This window comes from Stylophora pistillata, chromosome 6 (genome assembly GCF_964205215.1).
Source record: "Stylophora pistillata chromosome 6, jaStyPist1.2, whole genome shotgun sequence".
Taxonomy (NCBI): Eukaryota; Metazoa; Cnidaria; class Anthozoa; order Scleractinia; family Pocilloporidae; genus Stylophora; species Stylophora pistillata.
Genome location: NC_142524.1, coordinates 30,063,328 through 30,090,506, shown reverse-complemented (window position 1 = coordinate 30,090,506; position 27,179 = coordinate 30,063,328). Strand labels below are relative to the sequence as shown.

Genomic DNA, 27,179 nt, shown 5'->3' with positions numbered 1-27,179 from the left:
TATTCTATATTCCTGCTCTAAATGAGTCGTAGATGTCTTGTTGGATTTAGTCCCAAATGGAGAGTGGAGAGCTACACTGGTTGTTATTAGGAGCAGGAGGTCTTTATACCGATCCGTCTCAACCGGTTCACAATAGTTTTTGTAGGCCAAATCTTTGAGAAGAGAGAGTGTTTTCTGAGGAGTTTTCAGAGCTGTTTGATCGCGATTAATTCTAAAAACAGTTGAAAAAATTTCACCAGCTATGTACTGGTTGATCTGTTCCCATCTGAACTCCCAGTTCTCCCTGGGGGTTTCAGGACTCCACTTACATTTACTTTTGCCAAAGCAACTAAGATATTTTGCCTTAAACTGAGCAATTTGTATAGGTAGAAGATTTTCCTCTACATTGTTACCCTTGTAGACAGTGAACTCCTCCGCTAGTCATTCCATACAGTCACTAGCACGGTTTTTCAGGCATTTTAAAGGCTCGTGGAAGTTTCTCCACGGCTCTTCAACTTCTTTCGGTATAATTTGATTATAAGAACGATACCCCTGTAACTTTGTCAGTCCCTCTTCTCCCTTAAAGACTTCTGTTTTACGAATTATCTTGAGGAGGTAGAAGATAACGCCTAGCTCACCGCGGCAGCCGCACTTGTTCTGGTAATCAACTGAGGCCTCGAAAGATTTCTTAAACCATTTCATTGCTCCAAATGCATGGGGAAGCACTTCAGAAACTTTCTGTATAAGTATCACTTGTTTTCCAACGAGATAGGGACCAAGCAAAAGTTTCATTTTCGCTTCGTAAATGCGGCCCATAGTATCAAAAAGGAACGAATTATCTGGATTCATTTCCATTGCCATGTTACAATACTCAAATGCCTTCTCAAAACACATGTTTATCGTTGATTCGCTGAAGGCTTCAGCGTTAACATAGAACAATCTAGCCATTTGTTGAGCAAGCATAGGGTGCCCAAACAAACTGAATCCCTCTCTAAGAACATCTGCAGCTTCTTGTATACTTTTCTCTGTTGTTTTCTTCTTATCATCTGCATACAGGATTTTCTCTATCAATGGCGAGAACTTTGTTTGTACGTCATCGCCGTACTCATATTTTTTACGTTTTTAAGCATTCTGTTGGCTCCATCTTGAAGATGGTTTGCCGTGAACGATTTTGGTTCTCTCTGTAACAGTGAGGACTTTAAGAACTCCAGAACAACTTCACTCACAGTTGTTTTCTCTTTGTCCACTATCTGATCAAGCAGCTCACCAGCAATAATTGGATGGATTATAACAATGGCTTTACCGAATCCGGAATGTGTGCTGCAGTCCACCTCTCGCAAGAAGATTCGCGCTGAAGGGGTAAGAATTTCTACCCAATCCATGAATCTATAACTTATAAATCATATTATGGTCTCTCTAATGACTACCCGTTAATAACTTAGTTTCGAAGCAGGAACACAGATACAATCTAAGAAAGGTTTTAAATATAAATATCACTAGACAAAAACGGAAATGGGAAGACTATCTTTTAAGCATAGGGCAGCTATAGCTTGGAATTCTCTTCCAGGTCGCATTCAGGAAGGTCCCTCTATTCCGAGTTTTCTGAAAGAATTGAATGAAAATAAGGACATTTTGATGAAAATATCATATGCCAAAGAGTCATCCATGATTATAAATAAAAATGATGATTTTCTATTTTTAAGCATACATCATAATGAGTTCACGTGATAGCAACTCTTATATTTGTATTTTCAGACAGGTTTATAGTAATAGCTTTGATGTTTATACACCTTGCATCCTTGTATCTTTATATTTATAGATTTCTTGTCCAAACTGTGATTATAAAGTTAATTTAGCGTGCAGGTCCACATCAGGACTTATGGTGTTGCCTATTTTAGTAACCTGCCTTGACAAATAAACTTGTTGTTGTTGTTGTTTTTGCTTGTTCATATTTTCAAAGGGGGGGCAAATTTCTTCTGTCGATCAGTGGGCTTTAACCCAGTTCAGGCAGCAAAAGATCTGAAAAAAGGGAAGAGTGTATGAAAATCTTTCAGTAATGGGAAATTAACCGAAACACATAACTGATGGTCTGAACATTTACAGAGGCGAAGATAATCTTTGTTAAGGTACATATCAATGGGTTGAAAAACTTTACCGTAGACCATTTCACACTAAAACTGCTGTCGTTGTAATTTGGGGCGTCAAAAATATCATCTTCCACATAAGTTACATTAAAGACGCTTTTGATTACTCTCGGCAAACCACTGTCAAACTTACATTTTTTCTATGCTCACTCGCTAGCCTTCCGAGATTTTGCAACCCATGGATAAACAATATATTCGTCATTCACATTATCAGGTAACCAAAAATCGACAAATACTCCAATTGGGAATCTAAAATAAATTTTATAACTAGCGCGGTTATTTGATCCAACCGAAACGAAATTTAAAACTAACCAACCCACTTTTGGTTGGCACAAACCTCTCCTAAGTTTAATTCCACGCGGTTATATTTGTTATCCTCTCTGCTTATTTTACTAGACTATAAATGCCTACCTGTAAGAGCAAGTAATTAAAGAAATTCGACAAGGAATGGCGAGAAAGTGTAAATGAAACAGTTATGGGCGTGTGGTTTAAGTAGTCTTCGATCATCAACCATCAACGAATTCTTAAAGCCTTGAAATCGAAATTGGGGGCGTATGACTTTTGTGGGAGTTTCCCTGAGACTCCTCAGGCGTTTGTAGTGGTCAGTGTTTACATAGTTTGACATGTGGTCACCCAAAGGGGTGAAACTTCAGCAAACCCGTAGAAGGGAATAAAAGCTACTTCATTTGTTATGCGAGAGTGCCTTCTTTGAGATAATTGTTAGAGTATGAAAACTTGACAGATTTCCCTGAAATTGGCCCAAACACTCCCACGATAACAACCATTAGATTAATTCAAAAAAGGCGTTTGAACGGCGCATTTAACTGCTGCTGAAGATTACAATCGAAATAATAGAACCGTGCTAAAAATGACATAAGGCTATATGTCCTATACGGATGAATCGTCGCGGATATTGAAAGTAATGAGGAATGTTGATAATGTTAGCCTCAGTTGATTAGCTCACGCTTGCTGCATGTCAGTTCTAGGCTTGAGGTAGATTTTCTTTTTATGTTTGCGTTTTCGTTCTTCCCATGTCTTCTGGAATTGCGAGACAATTACAATCAAGAAAAATTTGCGGTTTGTTGGAAATACCGCAGAGTCACGCTAGAAACTAATCCATCACATGTGGGCTATTTTTCAACCAATTTTTGAGATTGTTTGGATTTGAATGTCTATGGCATGTAGGTGTTTCTGTTATAATCAGGTTGACAAAAGCACTAGGCCCAAAAAACTTTTACTCTGTATATAGTCTGTAGTGTCTAAAAGTTAATCCGGTGCAAAATAGAACTGAAAAATGAGTGGGCAGGTATTCATACCACGCAGCCTAGACAGAAGACACAGAAAATGTCAAGTGTTCTAGTTTACGTTTGGCATATCTATATAATCATCCATAGGTATATATTTCTGTACAATCATGTTTCTTGATTTCATTCAAACATTTCAAAAGTTTAAATCCGTCTTCAGGAGGAGAGGTACTGAATACCACCTAACGAGATGATTTCCGCATTAGTAACTAAAATAACAAAAGCCATCTTCTTGTAATCTGATCCGTTTACCTTGTTTAGAAATAATGTTACCTATATTTCTAACTTGTTGACTGATAATAGCATTTCCTTCTCTGGCTTTATCCCAAGCAACTCACAAAATCTCAATGATGCATTTTTGAGATGTAAGACACATTGCACATTGCGTAAGTATCAACGTCAAGGACAAATTGAATATCCATGTTGGTTCTCCACGCACCAAGGTAGGGTTAATGTAATAATTGACCCATAATTGATTCATTTGGTTTTCTTTCCAAAAATATGGCGGGTAAGTTTCCTATATTCTCTCCCGTATTCCTCTTTTGGAAACTGGAAAACTTGAAACTGGAAAAATAGACTCCAAGGAAACTTCGATGGTACAGATAAAACTCCTTCCATGAGGAAGAAGTAACAAAAGTCATAGAATTAAACAACCAAGACGCTTAAAGCATGCAGGCACAACCAACTGGGAAACCGTGCTACAAAGCCAAATGATGTCTAGTGCATTGGAAACAAGTTACGAAATAAGCATCAAAATAAACACAATGGAATAACCATAGTTGTTGCCCATTGCAACACCTATCATCCGATTATTACTAATTATAACTCTAAAAAAGTTGAGCTGATAAATGAATATTTTGTTAATATTGGAAACGAACTTGCTTCAAATCCCAACCACGACCAGGAAGAAGAACCAACCGTAGAAGTCCTGACAGAGATTTCCGATATCGCATTGCTTAATTATGACAAGTTAAACTACTACAGCGAGCACACAGAAAGTCAGGACATGTTGTGTTCGTTCAATGATACTTCAATACGATTTCTAATCGTTTACTAAACACTGATGTGCCATTAAAAGAGGAAGATTTCATTTCCGAAAGTTCGCGCTTTAAGAATACAGTAGAACCACGCTAATTCGAACTTTCCAAGGAAACGAACATTTTTGATTGGTTTGTAAGATTTAATTTTTTTTTCAAGACCGTTTAGGTTAGGAAGTTTGGACAAATGCTTTACATTTTCACAGATTCGTTCGTTTCAATCGTGATTAAAGATAAAGATGTGTCAATCTGCTAAGATCTTACAGCCTTTGACGTTTATCGACCGACGTTTTTACTTAGTTATCAAGATAAATTTGAACCAAGGGAAGAATAATTAGTTGCGAGTTAGCGGAGAGTTCGAGTTAGTGGGATTTTAGGTTGTTTATTGACTTTCCTTCTACATTCATCTTGTAATACATTGACACTGAGAAAATGTCCTCTTTGAGATCTAAAAAAGATATGAAATGTATTATTTTCGTATCCACACAGGTATAAGAATTTTTCTAACGGCCAAATCAACTTATGACTGGCAGTCTATCCCAGTGCAAAACAGTGCTTTAACCTATAAAGCAACAAGACTAGCGAAATTTAAAATGGCCCCTTTGATCAGTCGGCAGGCATAACACTTCTAGAAGTTTGATCAACCTCTATTTCGACAACCCTTACCGCATTAACGTCCTTATGGTAAAATGGCAAAGGTTAGAGAAAGAAACGAAAAGCCCAATTGGAATTAATAAGCATAAAAAATTACATCTAGCCAATTTCCCGTCAGCCGGACAATTTCCACAGAATTTTCTAGACTTCTTGCGAGTCCCAGATGCTTGCTCACAAATGTCAAGCTGCTCCGAAAACTGTTAGTGTCCTTATTAATTACATACTGAGTAAATCACTGCTATTTTTTGTCTTCAAACTAATGCAGATTTTAACGACTGAATAAATCGGCAAGCAGTGACACAAGATCTGTATGTAATGTGTTCACCTGAAATGCGTTCTTCAATGCTGTGATAACCATTCGATTCGTTTCCATCATCGTCCACACTTTCACTTACTTCATGTGTTGGTTTATTCTTTATCTTACCTAATTCCTCATTCCATCGCTTCAAAGCGATTCGGGCAACCTTCTTAACTCGTTCATCATCAAATGGGCCAGTCACAAACTTGATATGCTCATTACCCTTTAAAAACCTCCAGTGACTTGCAGCTTTCAGTTCAGCCTGAAAATTGTATTCTTTAGGAGTACTAGGGGATGTGTCGTCTAAGTACATGAGAACAGCTCGAACAAGGACGTTTATATTCATTGCTGACAGTCCTTCATCAACGGTGGGGATCGTACATTTTGTCCACATTATAGACCTCAGTGATTTTTCTAACTCTTTACTACTATCTTGTGCTCTGGGTGTATCCTAAATAAGTAAAGTAGAAGGCTGAAGACGCGCACATTTTTCATGAAAGTTACTATTATAATCACCATTGGTATTGAGACAGAAACAGAGACAGGCAAACAGAGAGGCAGACAGGGGGAAAAGAGAGAGAGAGGGAAAGAGAGAGAGAGAGGTAAAACAATTCTTCAAAATCATGCTTGTCAACATCTTACTTTCATCTTCACGACAACAACGTCCTTCAAACTGGGATGTTGTTCAGGTATAAGAGAGTCTGGAAAAAATCTGATGAACGTTCTCCACAAGCAGATTTGCTTTGCTCTTGTATTATACCTTCGCTGTTCTTCGTTTACAGGGCTAAACAGGGCGGGATTTCTTAACAGCCAAACTGAAAATTGAGCACAGCCGCACTTAAACAAAGTAACCTTCGTTATATCTCTGTTGATGCACGTCATTTGCGTGACGGCGCTTTAAGTTACAGTTACACGCGTCACTTGCGTGACAGTGCTTTACGTTACAGTTAGGTTCTTTGGCTATTTTTGGATGTGATTGATTTAGTACGTGCGGAGCGTGTGTGTGGAGTAGACATTTTTTGCTGTGGTCTACAAAAAGAGATTATAAAGGCCTACGGTGTCGCGGGACAGATATGTAAGTTCGTTTCATCGTAATTTATCTTTATTGCTTGTGGTTAGCCCAGTTCGCAGTTCGATTAATATATTATTCATTTTATGTGTGATCATTGTGATTTTACGTACCGCGACGTCGTGGCCGCGTGGATATCTGAGTCGATTTCTTTATATTAGTTCTATAGTTTCGCTCGTTTCTGGTTGTTTGCATTTAGCCTGTTTAGTTCTATTTTGTTGCCTCTGCGGGTTTTCATTTGTCGATCGCTAGTGCCTTGTAACGTTTGTTTGTGCAACTGCCTTACGCTAGTCCTTCATTGTTTATTTCAGTTTACGAGATCAATTAATAAATGTGATGTGAATGTCGCTTCGGTCTCTGTAAAGTTCCACCCGTTCTGGTATTTTTCTCCGGTCGCGATTTTCACGGCAATACATTCGGCCTTGATGTTCGCCTGCCGTTACAATCTCGATAACAAAGATTTTTGTAAAAGCCGTAAAAAAAATACACGTATAGAGGAGAGTTAATACGGCCAATAAATAAGAAAAGTTTGACATTTAAACTTACCTGCGTTGTCATTTATTTCAAAGGACGGTCTTTCATCCGTCCCAGCCCTGTACAATGGATGTGTCAAAAGCAATTGTTTACCTTTCCCCAAAACAAGAAAAAAAATATCATCCTTGGATACGAGCAGTAATTATTATTTATTACACGACTCGGGCAGTCAGAGGGCCAATAACTAAAATCAACCAAACAAAATGCTCTATTGCCGGTCCAATATTCTCTAAGTATTGGACCGGGCACTAGAGACATTTAGCACCAGGGTTTTCGAATTAACGGCAGACCTCAAACGGCAGTTCCAGGTTAGGCGCTTGACGTTTGACGTTTATGGCTCCTACAACTTTAGCTACACTTCTCCAACCTCAAGCAAATTTACGTAGAAAACTAGCGAATTATGGGAACTTCCAGAAAATGGCGGCTGCTGCAAGGTTAGTTTTTCTAAGCTGATGTATTTCAGGATTTTTTGGAGTTCTCAAACCTTCATTTATCTGTAAAAAAGAAATAAATGTTTTATTCTCCATTTCTAAGGCATGATTTTGAGGACATCCTTGCTGTAGCTCTGGCCTATGACAGCAGTTCTTCAGATGATTCGAGCGATGAAGACGACCTGGATCTTCTTCTAGTCGATGCCATGTTCCCTGAAACTAGCAAGCCCGACTATATACGGCTCAATTTGGAAGACTTGACTGAAATTCAGTGTGAGACGATGTTTAGGTTGGTTTTTTTTCCCCGATTTTGGACATGATAGCCTTTCGTTGAATTACAAATTAAAAAACATTAACTTCAATGACAGGTTCCAAAAACACGACATACAACGCCTCCTGACTGCATTGGAAATCCCAGAGTATTACATTTGCGTTCAGCGAACACACGCAACTGGGATGGAGGCCTTAATGATCTTACTCAGGAGATTGGTCTACCCTGCAAGATGGTGCGATCTGGTACCCTTTTTCGGAAGGTCTGGGTCTGAGCTCAGTCTAATATTTAACACGGTATGTTTTTATGTAATATTGAGTTTTTTTGCAATTAAAGACAAATAACAAGCGCAAAAAATTGACTAAATGAATATTTGCATTTCTAGATAATGGATGACCTCTATGACCGGTTTCAACACTTACTCGATTCGTTAGATCTAGTGTGGTTGGACCCCGAGTTTTTCTCTCAAGTCATAAACAATAAAGGAGCACCGCTCAATCAATGCTGGGGTTTCATCGATGGGACAGCGAGACCTATTGCACGCCCCATCCGCAATCAGCGCATCACGTTCAGTGGACATAAAAGGATACATTGCTTGAAATTTCAGGCAAGTATTATCACCGTTCTTTAATTCGGTCGGATGCATCTTAAAAATTCGTAAGAAACCTTAATTACTCCCCACCCCCTTCCAGTCTTGGTTAAGGCACCTTAGTCATATAATTAAGCCTCCACCCCCCCACCCCCCCCCCCCCCCACACACACACACACACACACGCACACACTTCCTGAAAATGTCATTTTTCTAATAGAGTCAAGTATCATCAAATCTTGGTTTTAAAACCTTGGCTGTCACAGTTTTGAAGGCCTTTTATTCTTAGAACAATTAATTTTTACATGTGCAAATGGGCATTTGGCTAACGAGTTTGGCAGGTTGGGAGAGGAGTTGGGATAGTAACCAGGATTTTGCAGTGCCAGCCCAGGGCTTATACAATTTCCAAGTACTTTTTGGTCCTAAAGAAATAAAAGCACAATGGAATCAGGAGAAAATGGGAATGTAACCAGGGGCTTATAAGAAGGATTTTGTGGTATGTAATAAAAGCTGTGAATTATGGTGTTAACATGGGTTATTTTCTCAGTCAGTTGTGGCACCAAACGGCCTGATTGCACACGTTTGGCCCAATAGAGGGACGTCGACATGACGCATTTATGCTTGGTGTAAGTGGACTGACAGACAAGCTGAGCAGATTCCAGACACCCACAGGAGAGCCATACGTTGTGTATGGGGACCCTGCCTATGGTTTAGCACGCAACATCATTGGACCCTTTCGCGGAGCCCATATTACTGATGATGAACAAGCATTCAATACAGAAATGAGCAAAGTCAGGACATGTGTGGAGTGGGGCTTCGGTAAAATTTGTCAAAATTTTGCCTACTTAGACTTTAAAAAAAATCTCAAGGTTTTGCTGCAGCCTGTTGGGAAATTACTTAGTGGCAAGTATCTTAATTAATTGCCATACTTGCCTGTATGGGTCACAAATCAGCACATTTTTTGACCTTGATCCCCCTTCATTGGAAACATACCTTTCTAATCTCTAATGCAAACAATTTTTTTTTTTTTGACCATTACTATCTTTTTTTGGTTTTGTAACCAAGCTTGAAATGGCAATGCATAGTGAGTGGGCCTCCCCATACTGTAATTTTGAGGAGGCAGCTTATAAAATGGAAAATCTTTAATGAAATATACTGAAAAACAAATAAACAAGCTAACAAGTCAAGTTGAAGGCTTTTTGCTTGAAAATCATCCATCAAAAAATCTTTTAAGCAAAGATCAAAGCCAACCCAGCCACATACAGCCTCAGATGTCTTGCACTAATTGGCGACCAGAAAATGCACTACTGAGTCTGCAAATTTTGCTTGCACCTCATGTTTGCATTGCTAGAGAGAACCCAGCTATAACCCTGTCTGGACAAATGTAGAGTAAGTAAACAAATCATTATATGTAACTGTAACCAGGGCTCGACACTGACGATAGCATTCTAGCCAGACTAGTAGAAATTCAGTTTTGGTTGGTGGTTTTCGATTTCAACCAGCCAGTTTAGCTAGTAAACTAACTGAAAGTGTTGTAACATCTAACATGCCACTAGCCACTTGGCTAGTAAGTTGAAAAGATAGTGTAGAGGCCTGGTAACTGTCTGAGTCTGTTTAGTCAGGAGGTGGTACCAGGAACCCCCCTTCCCCCTTACTCCAAACAAAATTCAAATGAAAAGTTGAAATTTAATTGTTACTTGGATGAAATAATTATGTTGTGAAACACAACAGCTGCCATATGCAGGCACACAATTTAGTGATAAACATTCTTTGTAACATGCCTTCACAATATTTTGGCCCATGTGAATAAAGTTGACATCCATGAAGTGAAAAGTCCAGTCAAGGAAATGCCCAATGGTTTGCTCACGGTAAAACAATGGAACATGCAGTGGAAAAATGGACACAATGCTACAAAACATTTTCTTTCCCCTTTTTCTTCTAAAGATGGTCTTTCAAAAGGCTAAGAATTGCCCTCCTTTCTTGCATTTCCAAATCTAACTTTGCCTTTCTTTCTTCTGCCTCTGCAGCATACTTTTCCTTGGCAAATTCCAACTCCATTCTTCTAAGTTCTAGCTCATCCTTTTTAATTTCAGCTTTCTGAGAGTATTTCTCTGTCAACATATCCATTGCTGAACATTTAGTTGCATGCTTCTGGGCCCTTTTTCTCTTTGAACCTATAATGATCAAAGATTGTTGTTGCTTTAAATTTCTTTCAACGAAGTTTGATCTTTTATCTTATCCTATCTTACACTTTATTACCAATGCAATAGAGTGAAAGTAGTATTTCAGAGAAATTCAAATAACAAATGTACAAACGTTTGTGCAATTTACTTGAAAATTGTTAAAGTAATAACAACCATCACACTATTTATAGGTGTTTCACTAAAATGCTGTTTGCACTTTTGAAGGGGTTTAAAATCAAATTGGTTTGAAAATTTTTGAACCCCCACAAAATCAAACCACAAGTGACAAATGCTGTTTCATAAAAATGCTTAGAAATAAATGTCTCAGGCACTCACAAAAATACTACTGTTTGAAAATAGCTGGCCATTGTCTATTTCTTTATGTAAATGCACTATCAGCCACAGCTATTACACTGTAATCAAACAGAGGTTTTAAAAGATCAATCAGCATTGAATATTTATATGCTACAGTAATGTACCTCTCAAAGAAGTGCTTCTATCACCACTATCGGACCCCCCTGAATCTTCATCAGACTTACTAAATGTATCACTGCGACGCTCTAAAAGAAAAAGAGTTGAAACTAAATCAGCTTTCAACAGTGACAATTTGATCAGGATTCATATATGAGCTACTTTTGGCTGCATGTTGTACAATGAATGTGTGAATGATCATCGCAGTTATGAACACTAATTAAGCTGTAGTGAAAATATAGCCCAAAAGAAATTCTGGCTTGAGTAGGAGTTCACCCTGTGACCTCTGCATTCCTGGTGCAGAGCACTGCAGCAGTCATGCAGAGGTCATGGGTTTGACTACTGCACAAGCCTGAATTCTCTTTTTGGAACAGTTGGATGATTAATACTCATGGTAATACAGCTATCAAATTATCATGTATATTAACTTGCTAATCTTTCTACAGCTGCCTTTCTCATTTCCTCAGCTTTCTGTCTGTCATCTTCCTCTTTTTTTTTCTTTGCCTCCTTTTCTGTCTTCCTCATCTCTGCCATATCTCTTCTGTATGTAATTATGTCCTCACAGAGCTGCTGCAGCTCAGTCAACTCCTCTTCTGTGCCTGACCTTTCAAAGTCAAATTACAGTCAAACCTGTGTAAAATGGTCACCAGTAGCTTTGTACTGGTTGATTGTTTAATGAAGGTTCAACATCTACAGTATAAAGAATTTGACATTGTTCAGCCCTACCTACATTTTTATTGATCACTGTAAGAAATTTATATTTCTTGCTCATTTGTAATAAACTAAACTACAGCTTTTGAGTACTAATTTAGCTATAATTGATTGCACATTCGGATGGTACCTTCTTACTCTATGAAGTGATTGCTTGATACAATAAAAATACACTCGTTGGGACCAAATTGCATTGTAAAAGGTGACCGCTTAACAGAGGTCACAATATTTGGAATAATAAGTAAGGGAGAAATTTTCGAGGCTATCAAAATTGACCGCTTAATACAGGTTCGCTTGATACAAGTTTAACTGTAAATGTAGAACATCAAAGATGTAACCATGTACCTTTAGCGAATGAAAGTGTTGGGACAGTTACCTTTTCAAAGCTTTGGTGTCCTCCGATTTGTATTTCTCAAGTATTCTATCCATCTTTTCTCGACATCCTCTCCCTTTGACTTCTACTGGTTTATCATCAGTAGAAAAAGCATTGCTGAGTATTTTTGCAACTTCGTCCCACTCTTGGGGCTTTTCAGGTAAATACTTTACCACCTCCTTTGGAAGGGCTAACTCGTGCTTCATTTCTGGCCATCGGAATGGAGCCATGATACCCTGGAATTATAAAAAATTTTAAGCTTTCTCAGATACCATCTACTACTGCTTGAATAATAAACCTTAAAGGTGAGGAAAACCTCATTTATGAGCTCACAAAAGGCCACTAGCGACCGAAAACTTCGACAAAAACATGAAATTGAAGAGGCCGCCATATTGAATTTCCAGACAACAGCAGTGTTTGATTTTCAAAGGGCAACAAGAAGTCCTATTTTCACTCATTCACTAAAAAAATATGTCTGAACTTGTTCTTAAAGGACTGGTTTACATAAATTTCTGATTTATACGTGGCATAAAAACAAAATCAGGATAAAAAACGTTCAGGTAAATCACTTACGTGAAAACCTACCTCTTGCCGTTGAAAACGCGCGTTGAAAACTCCGAACGTGACCGCAGGGCTTGTTCACGTGACCTCCACCGGTTTGCCGTTCGAGGTTTCCGCTGAAAACCCTGGTGCTAAATGTCACTACTGTCCCGAATGGTCCCGAATGATACTGCACTTGTGTCCCTTTGAACTTCAGTCGTATAATAAATCTCTTATTAACCAAGCTTGCTCGGGACCGTACTGGAAGAATATCGGCCCTCGGTCTTTTTTGTACTGACCTCGCTGAGCTCGGTCCGTACTGTCAAGACCTCGGGCCGATATTCTCCCAGTACGGCCTTTACGCTTTGTTAATAAGATTTAGTACATCTTGTAGTGATTACATGTCAGATGTCAACTTGGTGGTGAGAAAACAAAGGAAGTTAAAGTGCCACCAACCCCATACAGTTTTTTTCGACAAAATAAATGTCCTTGTCCTAGTGATAACACAGTCGAAAAAATTACTTTTGAATCTATTCTAATCTATCCAAAATTGGCTCCCTTGATGTTCACGACCGAGAAGGGGGAATGGGGTGGGTTGGCTCATGACATCATCCCGAGGACTGATTCAACATGAGTCAAATTATTTAGTGAGAAAGCAATCGCTCTACAACCAAGGAAAGAACTATCGAGTTATAACTAAAAGTAGTTTTTTTGGAGGCTGCAGCAATACAGCTTCCTTAGAAGAAAGTTCGCTCTTCATGTCATCCTCTATTCCGAGGTCAACCGCCATAAAGCGCAGAAACGCAGAAGATACTAGGTCGATTTCTCTCAAACGAGTTGACGGGCTGGCGTGACACCTGCCAACGCGCAAGATTTTAAATCTTCTGCCTGCCTACTTTAGCTCTGACCAGGATGTCTTTTAAGGCCTTTCCTTTTCGATATCATAATTGGGGTGGCTCCTTAACTCATTGCTCTTGAACGCGGTTGGGTTTGAATCAAAGTGCCATCTCTTCATCACTGTGTTCTTGAAGTAAGGTAAAGCCAAATGATATTGTGTTATGCAGGCAATGTACTTGCAATTCAAAGTTGAATTTGGTAATTTAATATCAAGCTATATATCCATGAAAAATCTCTTCAGGGTGAAGTTTTAGCACAAATTAGCCAGAAATTTGGACTTGAGGTAGTAAAATGTGACAAGTATTCAAGTCGCGTTTGTAATCCTTCTACCCTTTCCCTGGGTGCTGTTAACTTTCCATACTTAGTCCTCTCGGGGGCGTTGCGTCTGGATTTGAATGTCTATAAACACTGCAGAATGATCGCTATGCTTTATACGTAGGAAACCTTCGAAAATTCTTAGCTTTCGTCATTGCCAGGGGTCTATTCACCATTTCTTTTTCAAATGTTGACTTTACCTAGTGTATTCATTTCCCCAGTTTTGGTCACTTCAGTTTGGGGAGACGACCAACTAATTGATCTCTTCGATTACATTAAATACTTAAACAAACAGCCCTCTAACCCCTCGTGTTGTGCTATCAGTAAAGTTTCTTGGCCCCTCTCCAAATCCTTATATTTCCATGCATCGTTAAAACTGACAGAAATTTCCAAAGTTCAATTCAAATTATGTCACCGCTACAAAAGAAGCACAATGATCGAGTAAAATACTATCGATAAAATACAAGTTGCCTAAATAAATGCATGTAAAGGTACCTATCACTTGGTATTAATTTGCAGCATGTTTCTGTTTGAAGTCATCCCTAAGTTGTCCTCCTCTGTCATCAGAAAGTAATTTCTGGGAAGCCATATCTTAGGACAGATAAAAAAACAGGATGAACATCTACGTTACAGACGCAAGAGTCTGGTACCACCACTAGTATTACCACTAATACAACTCCTTCTTGTACCTCTAGTAGTACCGGGTCGTTCCGCCTACAAGGCATTTCGCTGACGACCAGTTCACTAACGTCTTATAGGTCGTTCGCTAAAGTGTTAGGAAATAGTCAGTCTATAATGCATGTGGTTAATGATAGAGCAAAAAGAAAGATGTGAAGTTTTTGCAGACTGGAATTGGATAACCTTGTTAAAACCAACATAGGCTGCACTTGTTTCCCTATATCAGATTTCTTTTCAGAAAGCTAAAAGGTGCAGGTAGGAAGGTTTTACAATTAACAGTATTAAGGAGAAATTACACTTTCCTATGATAGATTTATTCTACTCTGTACCAAAAGAGTACTTCGATTACATGCACTCTGTCAAACACCTGTGTAACAAAAACTATTTAATTAATTCACAGACTACAAATAAGATGTCGAGTCTGAATGCACTCCTGTTTACAAGTTAATGAAAATACAATCATAAACTTATACAGAGGTATATCCCAAGTTAAGAGTACCAGAAAAAACTAGAGAAAGCTGACTTAGAGCTTCTCTAAGGCATAAAGGCCTGTAGCCTAGATTACGACGTACATATAGTTCCGGTATACCACTACCCAGTCAAAAGACTTTGACCAGTAGTTATAATAATGTGCGATGAACATACCAACGGCTAATGCCCAGAGACCCAATGAAGCCTTAATATTCAAATTTCATTCCTGAACCCTGCTAAAACCTCACTCTCAAATTAACTGAAGAATGGAAAGTGAAAACAAAGGACCAGATTTGTAACCTCCAGTCTCTTAAAATTGAAAGTTGACTATGTACATAGCGTGGCCCTAAAAATATAATTTTAAGTACACTGCATTAAAATCACCACTGAACACGAACATTACCTAACTGCTGCAACTAGCCAGGTGGTACTTATTTCGGGTATATCAAGTTTACAAAATGTGTGTGGTACAATCGCATGTATATGTAACCCGCCTTTAGTCTTTTTAATAACGATCCTATGGTTGTGCGAGCACCCTTTGGACTAGGATCATAAAAGTGAGAGTGAAACACTTTGAGATTGCCACTAAAATCGTCAAGCCGTTTTTTACCACCAAAAAAATAGATAATCCCGAATAATTGTCCGCATTTTCTTGACGTCAGAAACTAAGCACTTGACATTTACGAATAGAAATTTAAAAATGTACGTTTAAGAAAGTACCAAAAAATGGTGGATGAGTTGAAGTAGTTCGTTTCACCATTAGTTAAAGACTTTTTCAAAACTGACCAAAATCTAAATATAATTCCTTTCAGCTCTGAAACACGTCACTTCAAAAGGTTTCAATAGAATTTGGATTCTACCAACTGATTAGATGAACATGGCCACATACTTTGCTCAAAGATGAAAATAATGTTACATTTCATTACAAAAAAATTATTCAATCAAGAAAATTGTACAAATATTACCAATAGCAAAGTAAATTGGAATTAAAACAATCCAAAGGTTATCAACAACTACTAACAACTTCTCTTTACTTTCAACAGATATCCATCGGAAGATTCAACAGAAGATTTTTTTTATCCCAAAAAGATGTGTGATGGAAGACAATCCAACTCTTATAGATTGCTAGTTAGTCTGTACTAGAGTTAAGTGAAGTTAAACACGAAGGCGCGCTATAAAATGGCATTAGCTCCTCGGGTTTTACGAAAACGAAGACTCTCGAAAACGAAGACCTAAGACCTAAGACCTAAGACCCGGTCTTCGTACGAAAACGAAGACCGGGTCTTAGGTCTTAGGTCTTCGTTTTCGAGGGTCTTCGTTTTCGTAACACCCTTAGCTCCTCACCCTAATTTTGAACACCCAAAAAAATAAAGATGGCGGACGATGAGGAGAACCGCAACGAACACTTTGTATTTGTTATACTCGTCAAAAGCAATAAAACATACCCACAAACGGTCGCAAAATATCAGTAGAGTTATTTTTCTAAGTAGTTTTGGTTGGAGTACAATATTTCCTCGTTTCGTGTAAAAAACTTGCGTTGTTACAGTCAAATGCGAATCGCCCGCCATTTTGAGCCTCCCCTACCCAACAGGCTATCCGTGGGGCTATCTTTGTCTATTGTGAGTCTTCATTTCACCGGTTCAGTGGCAAGCAGTGTTCCAGTGAATTTATGCGCCAATATGTGATATATTGGAGGCACGATCGGGCAGTGACGCGAACGAAATAATCGTGATTTCGCTTCGAAGTTGTCTGAGAGAATTTCTCTTAGTGTGAGACGTTTTGTTGAGGTTATTCTACGATTCGACTCGAAAAATGGACAGTTTATTCCCTCCAGATAAAAAGAAACGTACAGAAATCAACAAACGTGCAAATGCACTGCGAGATCCAGCGGAACGAAACCCACATTTCAGTCTGACATTTGAAGTAAAAAAGGATCAGCAAAGTCGTTTGGAAGCTATCAAACAGAGGATAAGCAACGCTAAATCGGCTCTTGGTATAGATAGAAAGACTTCTACCACGCAAAATGCTGATTTAATGGAAAGACTTCTCTCGTATTTTGAAAGGATTTGTTCAACAGCTGTGGAAAGTAGCTCTTCATCCATCACCAAGACTGATGTGCTCGAAGGGTCGAGAACTGCTCTCTTTCAACCCGTTCAGCCATGATCTAGTTCTGTTGAGGTGCGTGACCGACGACAAACTCGAAAAATACAGATATATGTGGATTCTACAGTGGATGATGGACGCCATGTGTGCACGAAGTCATCTTTGCAAGCACTGTGTAAGTACTTTACCATAAATCCATTGTGTGAATTTTGTGACGAAGATTACAAATAGGCTTCAGCTACTTTTTCAAGTCAAGGGCACGTTTGTAAGATTGAAGTTCCCTGTGTGTGTAATGACTCAGTTACTTGGCTCAGTTCTGGAGTTTTGGGACACCCTGCAAAGTACTACGCCAATGTTAGGTGAGTATAATATGTACATGACCTACTTTGCAAGTAAGCATTATCGAAGAAAAATATCCCAGGAAAGTTTCTCAAATATATATATGATAAGTTTACATGTACAGGTATATCCTCTTCGATTATGTAAATTATGGCTTTCCATTCTGCTCTCCCGTGTTTTGTTTCTAGTAATAAATCTGCGTGCAACTTAACAGAGGTGGCCCATGACCGTGTCAGATTTCTGAAAATAGAAGATGATAGCCTGGCACTGCTTGACGAGGGGAGAGCCGCTTTGATGAAATCATATTTCTCCACAGTAGGAGAAAAGTTAACAGACGAACTTCCACCGTCCCCTCCTGTAATTGAATGTAGCGAACGGAAAGTAATTCGAAATATGAGTGCTGAACTACCTCCTTTAAATGAAATCACGGTATCGCAGGGATCAGTATGCAAAAAGTCCGACTGCTGAAAAAGAACATGTCAACTGGTCCTGATCATATTCCTCCGAAACTAATAAAACTTGCAGGAAAAGCAATTTTTCCTGCTCTAGTTGCTCTTTTTCGATTTAGCAAAGAACGTGGGGTAATATTCTCGTCGTGGAAAACGGCTCGACTTGCACCGATTTATAGAAAGGACGACGAAGCAGATATCGGAAATTATCGTCCGGTTTCTCATCTCAGCGTCCCTGGCAAGATTATGGAGTCAGAGATTAACAGCAGTCTAGTACAATACATCTTCAAGAATAATAACCTAGCTTCGGACAAGCAGTGGGCATATCGTGCCGGGCATTCGACCGACTTCTGCTGATACACCTTACAGAGTCGTGGAGGAGAGCTGTGGACTTAGGAATGGCAGTCGCAGCGGCCTTCATCGTTTTTAAAAAAGCGTTTGATAGTGTGCCTCATGACATCTTGTTGAAAAACCGGAACTGTGAGTTCGGAGTCAATGGTTCTCTTCTCGACCTAATGTGCAATTACCTCAGTGGAAGACAACAATTTACCTTGCTAAATAGTGTAAAGTCGGATTTTTTACCTGTATTGGTGGGGATACCACAAGGATCGGTTTTAGGACCGACATTGTTTGTGTTGTTCACGAATGACTTTCTTCTTCTGTGCCTTCTGGGTCGGTTTATATGTATGCTGATGATACTAACACATACTGTGTCGGAGAAACAGTAGATCTGGCGATCGATCAACTGAATAAAGCTTTACGAGAGTTTTAAAACTGGTTTTTAAACAACCGACTAACGCCACATCCCAGAAAGAGCGAGGTTATTCTTTTTAGCAAAAGGACACCGATGGTGCTTATTGCTCCTATATACCTGAGAGACTCAGTGTTAACTTTGGTTACCAAGTCGAAATTGTTAGGTCTGATAGTAGACTAGAAACTCACCTGGGTGGCCAACGTGCTTGAAACAAAGATTTAAAACTAGATTTACTTAAACGTTCTCGTTTTTTGCCAAGAGCAGTTTTAAAAGACTTTTATTTTAAAGTGATTCTTCCAGCTGTTAAGAATGGTTTAGTTTTGTGGGGTTCGTGTGGTAATTCTGATCTTTTTAAGTCAATAGACAGGCTTCACTGGAAAGCGGCACGTATAATCTACAATTTATCTAAGGATATGCCATCAGAGGACGTGCTAAGTTAGACATGTTCAGTGGCCTACCTTTTTATTTTTTACAAGTTGGATGTCCTTAGACTTTTTATAGAGCACAAAACGAATCCTTACCTGATATATAATGTATGAGAATATTGACCTAAAACGATGTTGGCACTTACTTCACTCGAGACCAGAATCGTCTTCTCGTACCAAGGCACGAGTCAAGATATTTGAAAGACTCTCTCTCATACAGAGGAGCATCGTTATGGAACTTTGTTCACTACAATAATAAGGAAGCATTGGCGACCCTCAATTTTAATCAGCTCAGGAAGCGTGCCAGTTCTGAAGATTATTTTAAAGACTTTAAGTTCAAATGTACATCTGCATCTGCTAGAAGATGCAGACAACATAATTTTATATATTATTGAACATTGTGTCTATGCGACATTTAAAAATTATATATATGTTTTTTTGTATAAGATTATGTTAGCTTAATTTTTAAACACACGACCCCACAAGCTTTATAGCTTTAAAAATCATCGTATTTGAATAAAGATTATGTATGTATGTATGTACGAAATTTGTCCATTGCATTGATCAATATTTTCTACTATCAAATGAAATTCACTCTATTTTTAACGATAAAAATGTTAATTTACAGCTAACTGCACATTGTACAGCTAGTCAATTTAGATATATGAGAATTGAAGGTATCCTTGGAGAAGTTGTTCATTGTGTTTTCTTTTGTAGAATATGGTGACACTATGACAACTTTTGCGACCTGTGGTAATAAGTGGTAAAGAGGTTTTGCACAGCAGCCATGTTGCATGGCAGGAACAATTGATTATTTTTCCCATGGGAAAAATTTTCTTTCTTATGCAAAATATTTTCATTGTTCCTGCCATGCAACATGGCTGCCATGCAAAACCTCTATTGCATCACCTACAATTGTAACATCAAAATGGTTAATATGGTGAGATCTACGTTGATAGGAAGGTTCCCCAAAGTACTCAGAAAAAAGTCTTCTGAAATGCATGACACACAACTACATGCTTCGACACACACTGGATCGTATTTGTGACTCCAAACTCATTTGATTGTCTGTTTAGAACTAGTATTAGGCATTTGAAGAGGAATCTTTTATCTAGAACATAATTTTCCTCACTTGTTTTAAGTTCGTTAAGCAAGGCATACAATGAGATATCATGACCCTTCTGTTGTTTTAATAAACTTCCAAGCCTTCTTTGTGTTTTTCCCTATAGTTCGTTCAGTTTTGACATCAAGTCCTGAATAATTGCTGGTTTATTTTTTCACTTAAAATTATTTCCGTTATGTCTCAATCCATACAACTTTTAGTAATCAGCAACCTTTTTCTTTTTTCTAGCCAAGTGCTTTGACCTGTACATCCACATATACTTTTTCAATTTTTCATTGTACGAAATGGTACAATAAAGATCAATCCTCGATTTGTTAAATGCCGCAAGTTAAGGGTACAGTTGCATTTATTTCGAGGTTCTACTTCATCTTTATGAAAAATACAAGATTCCAAAACATTGTTTGGACAATTGATATACACAATTCATTTTATCAAGGTTTTCCATTTAAAAAATTATTATTAATTCGTGCTAAGCATTTACTCCTTAAAAAATAGTTACTCTGCACAATTTCAGTAACTTTCGATGATTTGAATATTGACCTCTAGCTTTCCTGTCACAACCTGTTTTATAATACCGTCAACCTAAGTTCTCTAAAGGGACCTATTGTTCAAACACTCTGGCCACAAGTTTTCATTTATTTGATGGCTTCCACAAATCGTGCTGGGTTTTTTTTCAGATTTGCTTCCCCTTGGGCTACTATGTTTGAATGATGGTTTGCAATAGCCAACACCACCAACATCAGTAATGGGGATAAACATCTTGTGGGACATGATGATGTACTGTTTTTGAAAGTCTCTGTTTTTATCAATGTTTTCAGGCAACTTTATTAGTGCGGACGACAGGCAAAATGCATCACTGAAAAGTATGTAATTTCAAACCAAACTGCAAAGGTGTGGTCAGTGCTTTAAATTAGAGCAAAATTAGTACTATTTCCTTCCTTAGAAACTATTGTGTTCATGCGCGCAAGTTCACAGGACTTGTGCGTTGTAGATAAAACAGTAGCTGTGGTCACACTAGAGACTTCTACTACGGGGAAACCGATTTACCAAGGGAAAACTTTGCCTGAATTCACCTGTGGTAAATTTATCTTAGATTTCAAATTCCCACAATCAAAAGGTCACACCAACCTTTGCCACTAGTGTCTTGGTTAAAAATTACCAAACACTCAAAACGGCAAGACATTTTGGCCCGCAAATCAAATCGCATACATGCTTCAAACTCAAGAATATCAAATATAATTTCTCTCATTGCATTTTAATTCTAATTCTATTTTTTCAACGAGGATAGCGATCAAAAGTTATTTTTCTACAAAATGTTTGACAAGGGTGACGACAGTATCGTGTGTCTCTTTCTCGGAATGTAAGCTGTTTCTAGGACAAAAATTAATATTTGACTAGGCACACACCAAAAAGGTTTTGAATAACGAAATAAAAATGTGAATAATTCAACAACGGAAGATACCAAATTGCATTATACTCACACGAGAGGTCCAAATCGCTGGCGAACATCATGTGAGTCCCACATCAGCCAGCAACGTACTCATTGACAAGAGCTGATTAATTGGTTTGTTTGCAAGGGATTCTATTTGTTAGGGAAGCTGTCGTGGGTAAAAGGTTGTTCTCCTGACAGATCTCAGCTCCCTAAGCTAAAATTTCTTAAGGTGATTAATCTAGGTAAAAATTGTTCACGCTGGCAAACTTAAGTTTCCTGTGGGTGGTCTGCCATTAATTGACCACCCCCAGTATACTGATAATACTCTTAATTACTTTGTTGCCAATTTGATGGTCAAAAAATAAATGGTCCACTAATCCCCGACCCACTTCCTACCAGTTTGAAGAAAACTCATGTGAAAATTGACCGGTATATAAGTAAAATGTTTTGAAAAACTCAACAGTTATCTTGCAGGAAGTGTATTTTAAAGAATGATAGCATCAAAAAGGCATATCTAATTGCCAATAATGCTAATGATAACAATAGTAATAGTAATGATAAATTTTAGGGTAAATGGTTTGAATGATTGAAAAGATTTGAGAGGCTTCCGAGCAAACTTTGAAACACTTGTTTTATAAGTATCTGACGCAATCTGACACCTGTCACTTAGCGAGCGCGTAAGAAACAGTGCTTGTACTCTATTGAATGAACCAGTAAAACTCGAGTTACATAACTATCACGACAACTTTTTTTTCAAAAAAAAACCGTCAGTGATCTTGAGGAAAGTACTATTCACTTCCATGGACAATTAATCTACAAGGATTTACTTCTGTTCAGGCAGGCAAAGTCATGGTGTGTTAATGCAAAATTAACGTTTTCAAGATGTGAGAGTCTGTTCGTTTGTTTATTGCAATGGCGTATATAAATCTTGTCCTTGCTCTTCCGAAATGCTTAAGTGAAGGTGAGGCACCGCGGATCGCTCGTTTCAACGCCTAACCTCTCTCCGTCTGAATTTACCGAAGTCTTGACCATCGTGTTGACTGCCATAGGTTGATTCTTGCCGTTTGTTTTGTACACCGGCATGTGTAGGCGAGTCTTCATTGAATTTGAACTATCCCGCTTTTAATTTCTCAGTTCAAATGTACATATTCAGTGTGTATTGCTGGAGTTAAAAGCGAGCATCGATGATTTGACAAATCACAAAACTGAAAGAGGAACAGCTAACTGAATTTCTTCACCGCAAGGAATCCTACTACTCAGCATTATAACGTCAGTGAATACTTTGCATTGAAGACATCTTCAAATAGAAATGATCTCGTGAAAAGCACCGCGTTGAAGAACTTTCAACTAAAATAACCAAAACGGATCTACTGTTTCTTTACATTTGAAAGGGTAACTGAACTAAAGAGCCCGACTAACTGCCAAGAAGGCCGATTCGATTGCCACGTTTGCTCCCATCGCCGATACAAAGAAGTCAAAAAATATATTTTGTCGTAACCTTCGCCGAGGCAAAAAAGCCTTCCTCTCCCCATCCACTTTCAGACTAAGGAGCCACAGACTCAGACTAAATGTGCCACGGTAAAATATTCGTTCCTAACTCACTACCAAGCCAAACAAGGCACAATAATGATAGCCCTCTCCACTGAAATTTCAAACTGCCGGAAATTAGCATAAAGTGAATACTTTGCATTGAAGACATCTTCAAATAGAAATGATCTCGTGAAAAGCACCGCGTTGAAAGAACCTTCAACTAAAATAACCAAAACGGATCTACTGTTTCTTTACATTTGAAAGGGTAACTGAACTAAAGAGCCCGACTAACTGCCAAGAAGGCCGATTCGAGTGCCACGTTTGCTCCCATCGCCGATACAAAGAAGTCAAAAAATATATTTTGTCGTAACCTTCGCCGAGGCAAAAAAGCCTTCCTCTCCCCATCCACTTTCAGGCTAAGGAGCCACAGACTAAATGTGCCACGGTAAAATATTCGTTCCTAACTCACTACCGAGCCAAACAAGGCACAATAATGATAGTCCTCTCCACTGAAATTTCAAACTGCCGGAAATTAGCATAAAGTTTAAAGCATGAACACTTTTCTTTCGAATCAAATTTTCTGCGAAACTAACAAAAAGTTAGTCTTATAACACTGCCAGGAAAGATTAAGCCCTTACCGTAAATGAAACGTGCTTTCTGTTGATCAATCTGTAGGTTTAAGAGTATCTACACCAACTCTGCGTCAAAGGGGTAAAAGGGTTGCAGAACAAGCGAACCGAAGCAAGCAACAGCCGTCGTTCACTACAGTCTGCGCATGTCTAAAAGCATAATCTCGCATGCTCAGATCTCAAGGCCAATAGATATGATTGCTGTCGATCGTATTCTGTAATGACCGTCGTACAGGTACAAATTTTCTATCTCAACCGTTTGAACATTTAAACATTTTGGCGGCCTTCTGCTTGAAATACACTTATTCAAACTGCGGGTTGCAATTTTGCACTGCCCCAAGGCAAGACGAAGGCGCTTCTAAAGGTTGGCGATTGGTGAGGCTTGACAAAGAAATTCCACTGGGCGAACTTGTCTTGCTTAACTAATTACAAATTGAACATACATTCTGCCACTGACTGTGTGCAAGATTTTTCTTATAATCTTCATCAAGCTGAGCCGAAAGAGCCCTAATTGTTCTGGATTACATGTAAGGTAGTTTACAGGTATATGGTACCGTTTGCTTGTAGCTGAACAATTGGTTTATTTTGATCTGAAATCAGGAGGTTTCCCAGTCCCCAGCTTTGGTGATTATGAGATAGAATAAATATATGAAAATCATATATTTTGAACTGCGGTATTTGATACGTGTGATGCACGATCCTCGCAGTAGATAGCGCTATTTAAGCAATAGCGAAAATCAGACCTCAAAAAAATCAGGCCTGTACGGGACTCGAACCACTGACCTCTGCGATACTAGTGCAGCGCTCTTACCAATTGAGCTAACAAGCCAACTGAGAGCAGGCCCTCAGTTGGCTTGTTAGCTCAATTGGTAAGAGCGCTGCACTAGTATCGCAGAGGTCAGTGGTTCGAGTCCCGTACAGGCCTGATTTTTTTGAGGTCTGATTTTCGCTATTGCTTAAATAGCGCTATCTACTGCGAGGATCGTGCATCATACGTATTTGGTGATTATATTTGAAAAGTTTCAGAAAAATCTTGAAAGGGGGAAATTCATAGGATCAGTTAATGTGGAAGATGTACAGATAAGTACTGATAAGTTTCAATTAAGGTGCATGTTTCAAACTTAATTCATATGTGCATGCAGCTGTTCATGCCCAGGGTATATTATTAACTAAAGGCACTTGGCTTCTACTTTAGTTGCATTGCCACGTCTCAGAGGTAACTCTAGAAATTACTGGCGTGATGGAATTTGAGGTATATATTAAAGGTAAAACTGCAGGTTTCAATACTAAAATAGAAAGCTTCGTCACTATACTTCCCACTGTATTAATAGATTTCTGGATTAATAGATTTTTTGTATTAATAGATTTCTGGAGTAGTAAGATGACAAAAAGTACACACTTTATATGTGATTTCTGGATTAATAGATTTTTTGTATTAATAGATTTCTGGAGTGGTAAGATGACAAAAAGTACATACTTTAGATGTGATTTCTGGATTAATAGATTTTTTGTATCAATAGATTTCTGGAGTAGTAAGATGACAAAAAGTACATACTTTAGATGTGATTTCTAGATTAATAGATTTTTTGTATTAATAGAATTCTGGAGTAGTAAGATGACAAAAAGTACATACTTTATATGTGATGACACTCTCAGTGATATTCCCCCATTTTTTTTTAGGCCCTACTGATTAGGGTTTATCAGGACACAAGATAGTTGGGTAAAAAACTATAGGAATACAGGATTCTTGAGGAAAGAATAAACAGGATACGGGATATTGAAAATAGAGACTCTGGGATAACAAACAGGAATTATTGGAATACAAGCCACAGGAATCAGCCATATACAGAATATTTTGGCCAAGAATTTAAAGGAAACAGGATACGCAGACCCCCTAGTGGGGCCTCATTTTTGAGACCATCCTATTGAAACTCAACAGCAAGCTAAACAAGCTATGTATTATTGAAATTATTTTATCTTGATGATAAAATAATATTTAACCACCCCAAATTTGCTGTCACTTCAAAAACACAACATGGTCATGCAACAGTTAAGCTTTCTGTTTGATCTTTCCCCAAATAGTGACCAAGAAAATAATTTTCATACCAAAATATTTTAATTTGAACTTCATTTATATACCAGTGAAACAACAAAAAATTGATCATTAAATTCTTACTATTACCATATTGGTATTATCATCATTATCATTGCAGGCAGTTATAATTTTTACCACCATCAGAAAGCTTTCTTTAGATAACTGTTTACATTTCAACTAGTCTGTTTAACCAATAGTACCGTGACGGTTTATCTTTGACCATCAGTTGTTGGCAATGCATACATTATACTCCAGTGGTTGTTGAGTAAGTATCTTTGGGGAAAATTTTTCCTACTAGTGAACTTCTCATATTAATACCACATAAGCATTTATTACCCTTTTCTCCTCTATAAAGGTTACAACCTTATTGTTTTGGATACCAACTGAGTTTAAACCTTGATGATATCGTGGATTATATAACATCCTTATCTGTGGCACGCCCAGCACTATGTAGTGCTTTGCCTTATGATGTTAAAAACAGTTTGTCAGTAAACATTTTTCAAAAATAATTCAACGTTTCTCTTTTAAAAAGCCTTTTTTTAATTACTCCTGGACTGTTTCTCTCAGGAGATTAAATTTAGATTTTCGCTGGTGTCGTAAAGTGCCTTTGAACATTAGGATACTGGAGCTATGTAAATCTTTCAATTATTATCACTACTACGGACTTTGTATCAGGCTAGTATTTACTGAGTTTCGTCAAGAAGCACAAATGCCACAGTTGGCCTGCTGTGCTTCTGGGTAAATGTGGATGGAGTAGGAAGTTTATATGAGGGCAAAGCATCATTCAATTCCACCCAGATCCAGATCCCTATGATTGTTCTCTTCAATGGCTTAAATCCGTAGTCTCCCCTTGCCTTCTCACCACGTATATGGTATAATGCCATATGGGTTGCTCTGATAATGTTAGTTACTAACATACCTGCATGTGCCCCCACCCAGCCTTTATTGGATAAGCCAGAAGTCAGCTCCAAGTCCAAGATTAAGCAACCCCACAGTTCAGCAGTAACTGTTCACCTCAGTTGTTAGAGTTAAGACACAGAGGTATTCGTCATCAGGGTGGACCGGAGCGCATTTTCACGATTAAGCTATCCGTTGTTGAAGTTGCTAGCGAAATGATTGAAAATGAGCAAAAAAAATAATTTAACAACTACTAATTTATTTCACCCATCACAATATAGATTCAAATTCATTACACATGAGTGATGTATTTTTAGGGCGTAAACGGGTAAATGATAAAACTCGAACTACAGTCTTCATGAGGTTTGACCAAGACTCTGCCGGGTGAGAATCGTTTGACTTTGAAATGAGTGTACTCGCTGATGCCAAATTGAGCGTGACGGCAAAGCTGCTT

General features: G+C 38.3%; 2 protein-coding genes, 1 long non-coding RNA gene and 2 pseudogenes across 5 annotated transcripts; 3 read left to right on the top strand and 2 right to left on the bottom strand.

Moving 5' to 3' along the window:
• Positions 1 to 4,760: 4,760 nt before the first annotated feature.
• On the bottom strand, positions 4,761 to 7,084 carry LOC148729329 (uncharacterized). The gene is made up of 4 exons (XM_088724745.1): positions 7,032 to 7,084; positions 6,059 to 6,231; positions 5,444 to 5,867; positions 4,761 to 4,912 (listed from the first exon to the last, which is right to left on the bottom strand). Exons 2-4 carry the CDS (start codon positions 6,062 to 6,064, stop codon positions 4,827 to 4,829), a joined length of 516 nt encoding a protein of 171 aa, XP_088580871.1. The 5' UTR covers positions 6,065 to 6,231; positions 7,032 to 7,084; the 3' UTR covers positions 4,761 to 4,826.
• LOC111340676 (uncharacterized) lies at positions 6,397 to 6,832 on the top strand. The gene is made up of 2 exons (XR_002695778.2): positions 6,397 to 6,491; positions 6,797 to 6,832. It is a non-coding gene; the product is annotated as an uncharacterized LOC111340676 (long non-coding RNA).
• Positions 7,085 to 7,271: 187 nt separating the features above from the next.
• Positions 7,272 to 9,497, top strand: LOC148729328 (uncharacterized; annotated as a pseudogene). Its single transcript, XR_015988582.1, has 5 exons — positions 7,272 to 7,453; positions 7,554 to 7,739; positions 7,819 to 8,017; positions 8,107 to 8,332; positions 8,862 to 9,497. The product of XR_015988582.1 is annotated as an uncharacterized LOC148729328 (transcript).
• Positions 9,498 to 9,976: 479 nt separating this feature from the next.
• Positions 9,977 to 12,903, bottom strand: LOC148729327 (uncharacterized). 2 transcript variants are annotated; one of them, XM_088724744.1, is made up of 5 exons: positions 12,622 to 12,903; positions 12,052 to 12,284; positions 11,393 to 11,568; positions 10,973 to 11,053; positions 9,977 to 10,484 (listed from the first exon to the last, which is right to left on the bottom strand). In XM_088724744.1, exons 2-5 carry the CDS (start codon positions 12,276 to 12,278, stop codon positions 10,249 to 10,251), a joined length of 720 nt encoding a protein of 239 aa, XP_088580870.1. In that variant the 5' UTR covers positions 12,279 to 12,284; positions 12,622 to 12,903; the 3' UTR covers positions 9,977 to 10,248. The 2 variants fall into 2 exon arrangements, with proteins under 2 accessions (XP_088580870.1, XP_088580869.1); XM_088724743.1 differs by having other exon boundaries at positions 12,634 to 12,902.
• A 3,858-nt stretch (positions 12,904 to 16,761) lies between these two features.
• LOC148729326 (uncharacterized) lies at positions 16,762 to 17,550 on the top strand (annotated as a pseudogene).
• The last annotated feature ends 9,629 nt before the right edge of the window (positions 17,551 to 27,179 follow it).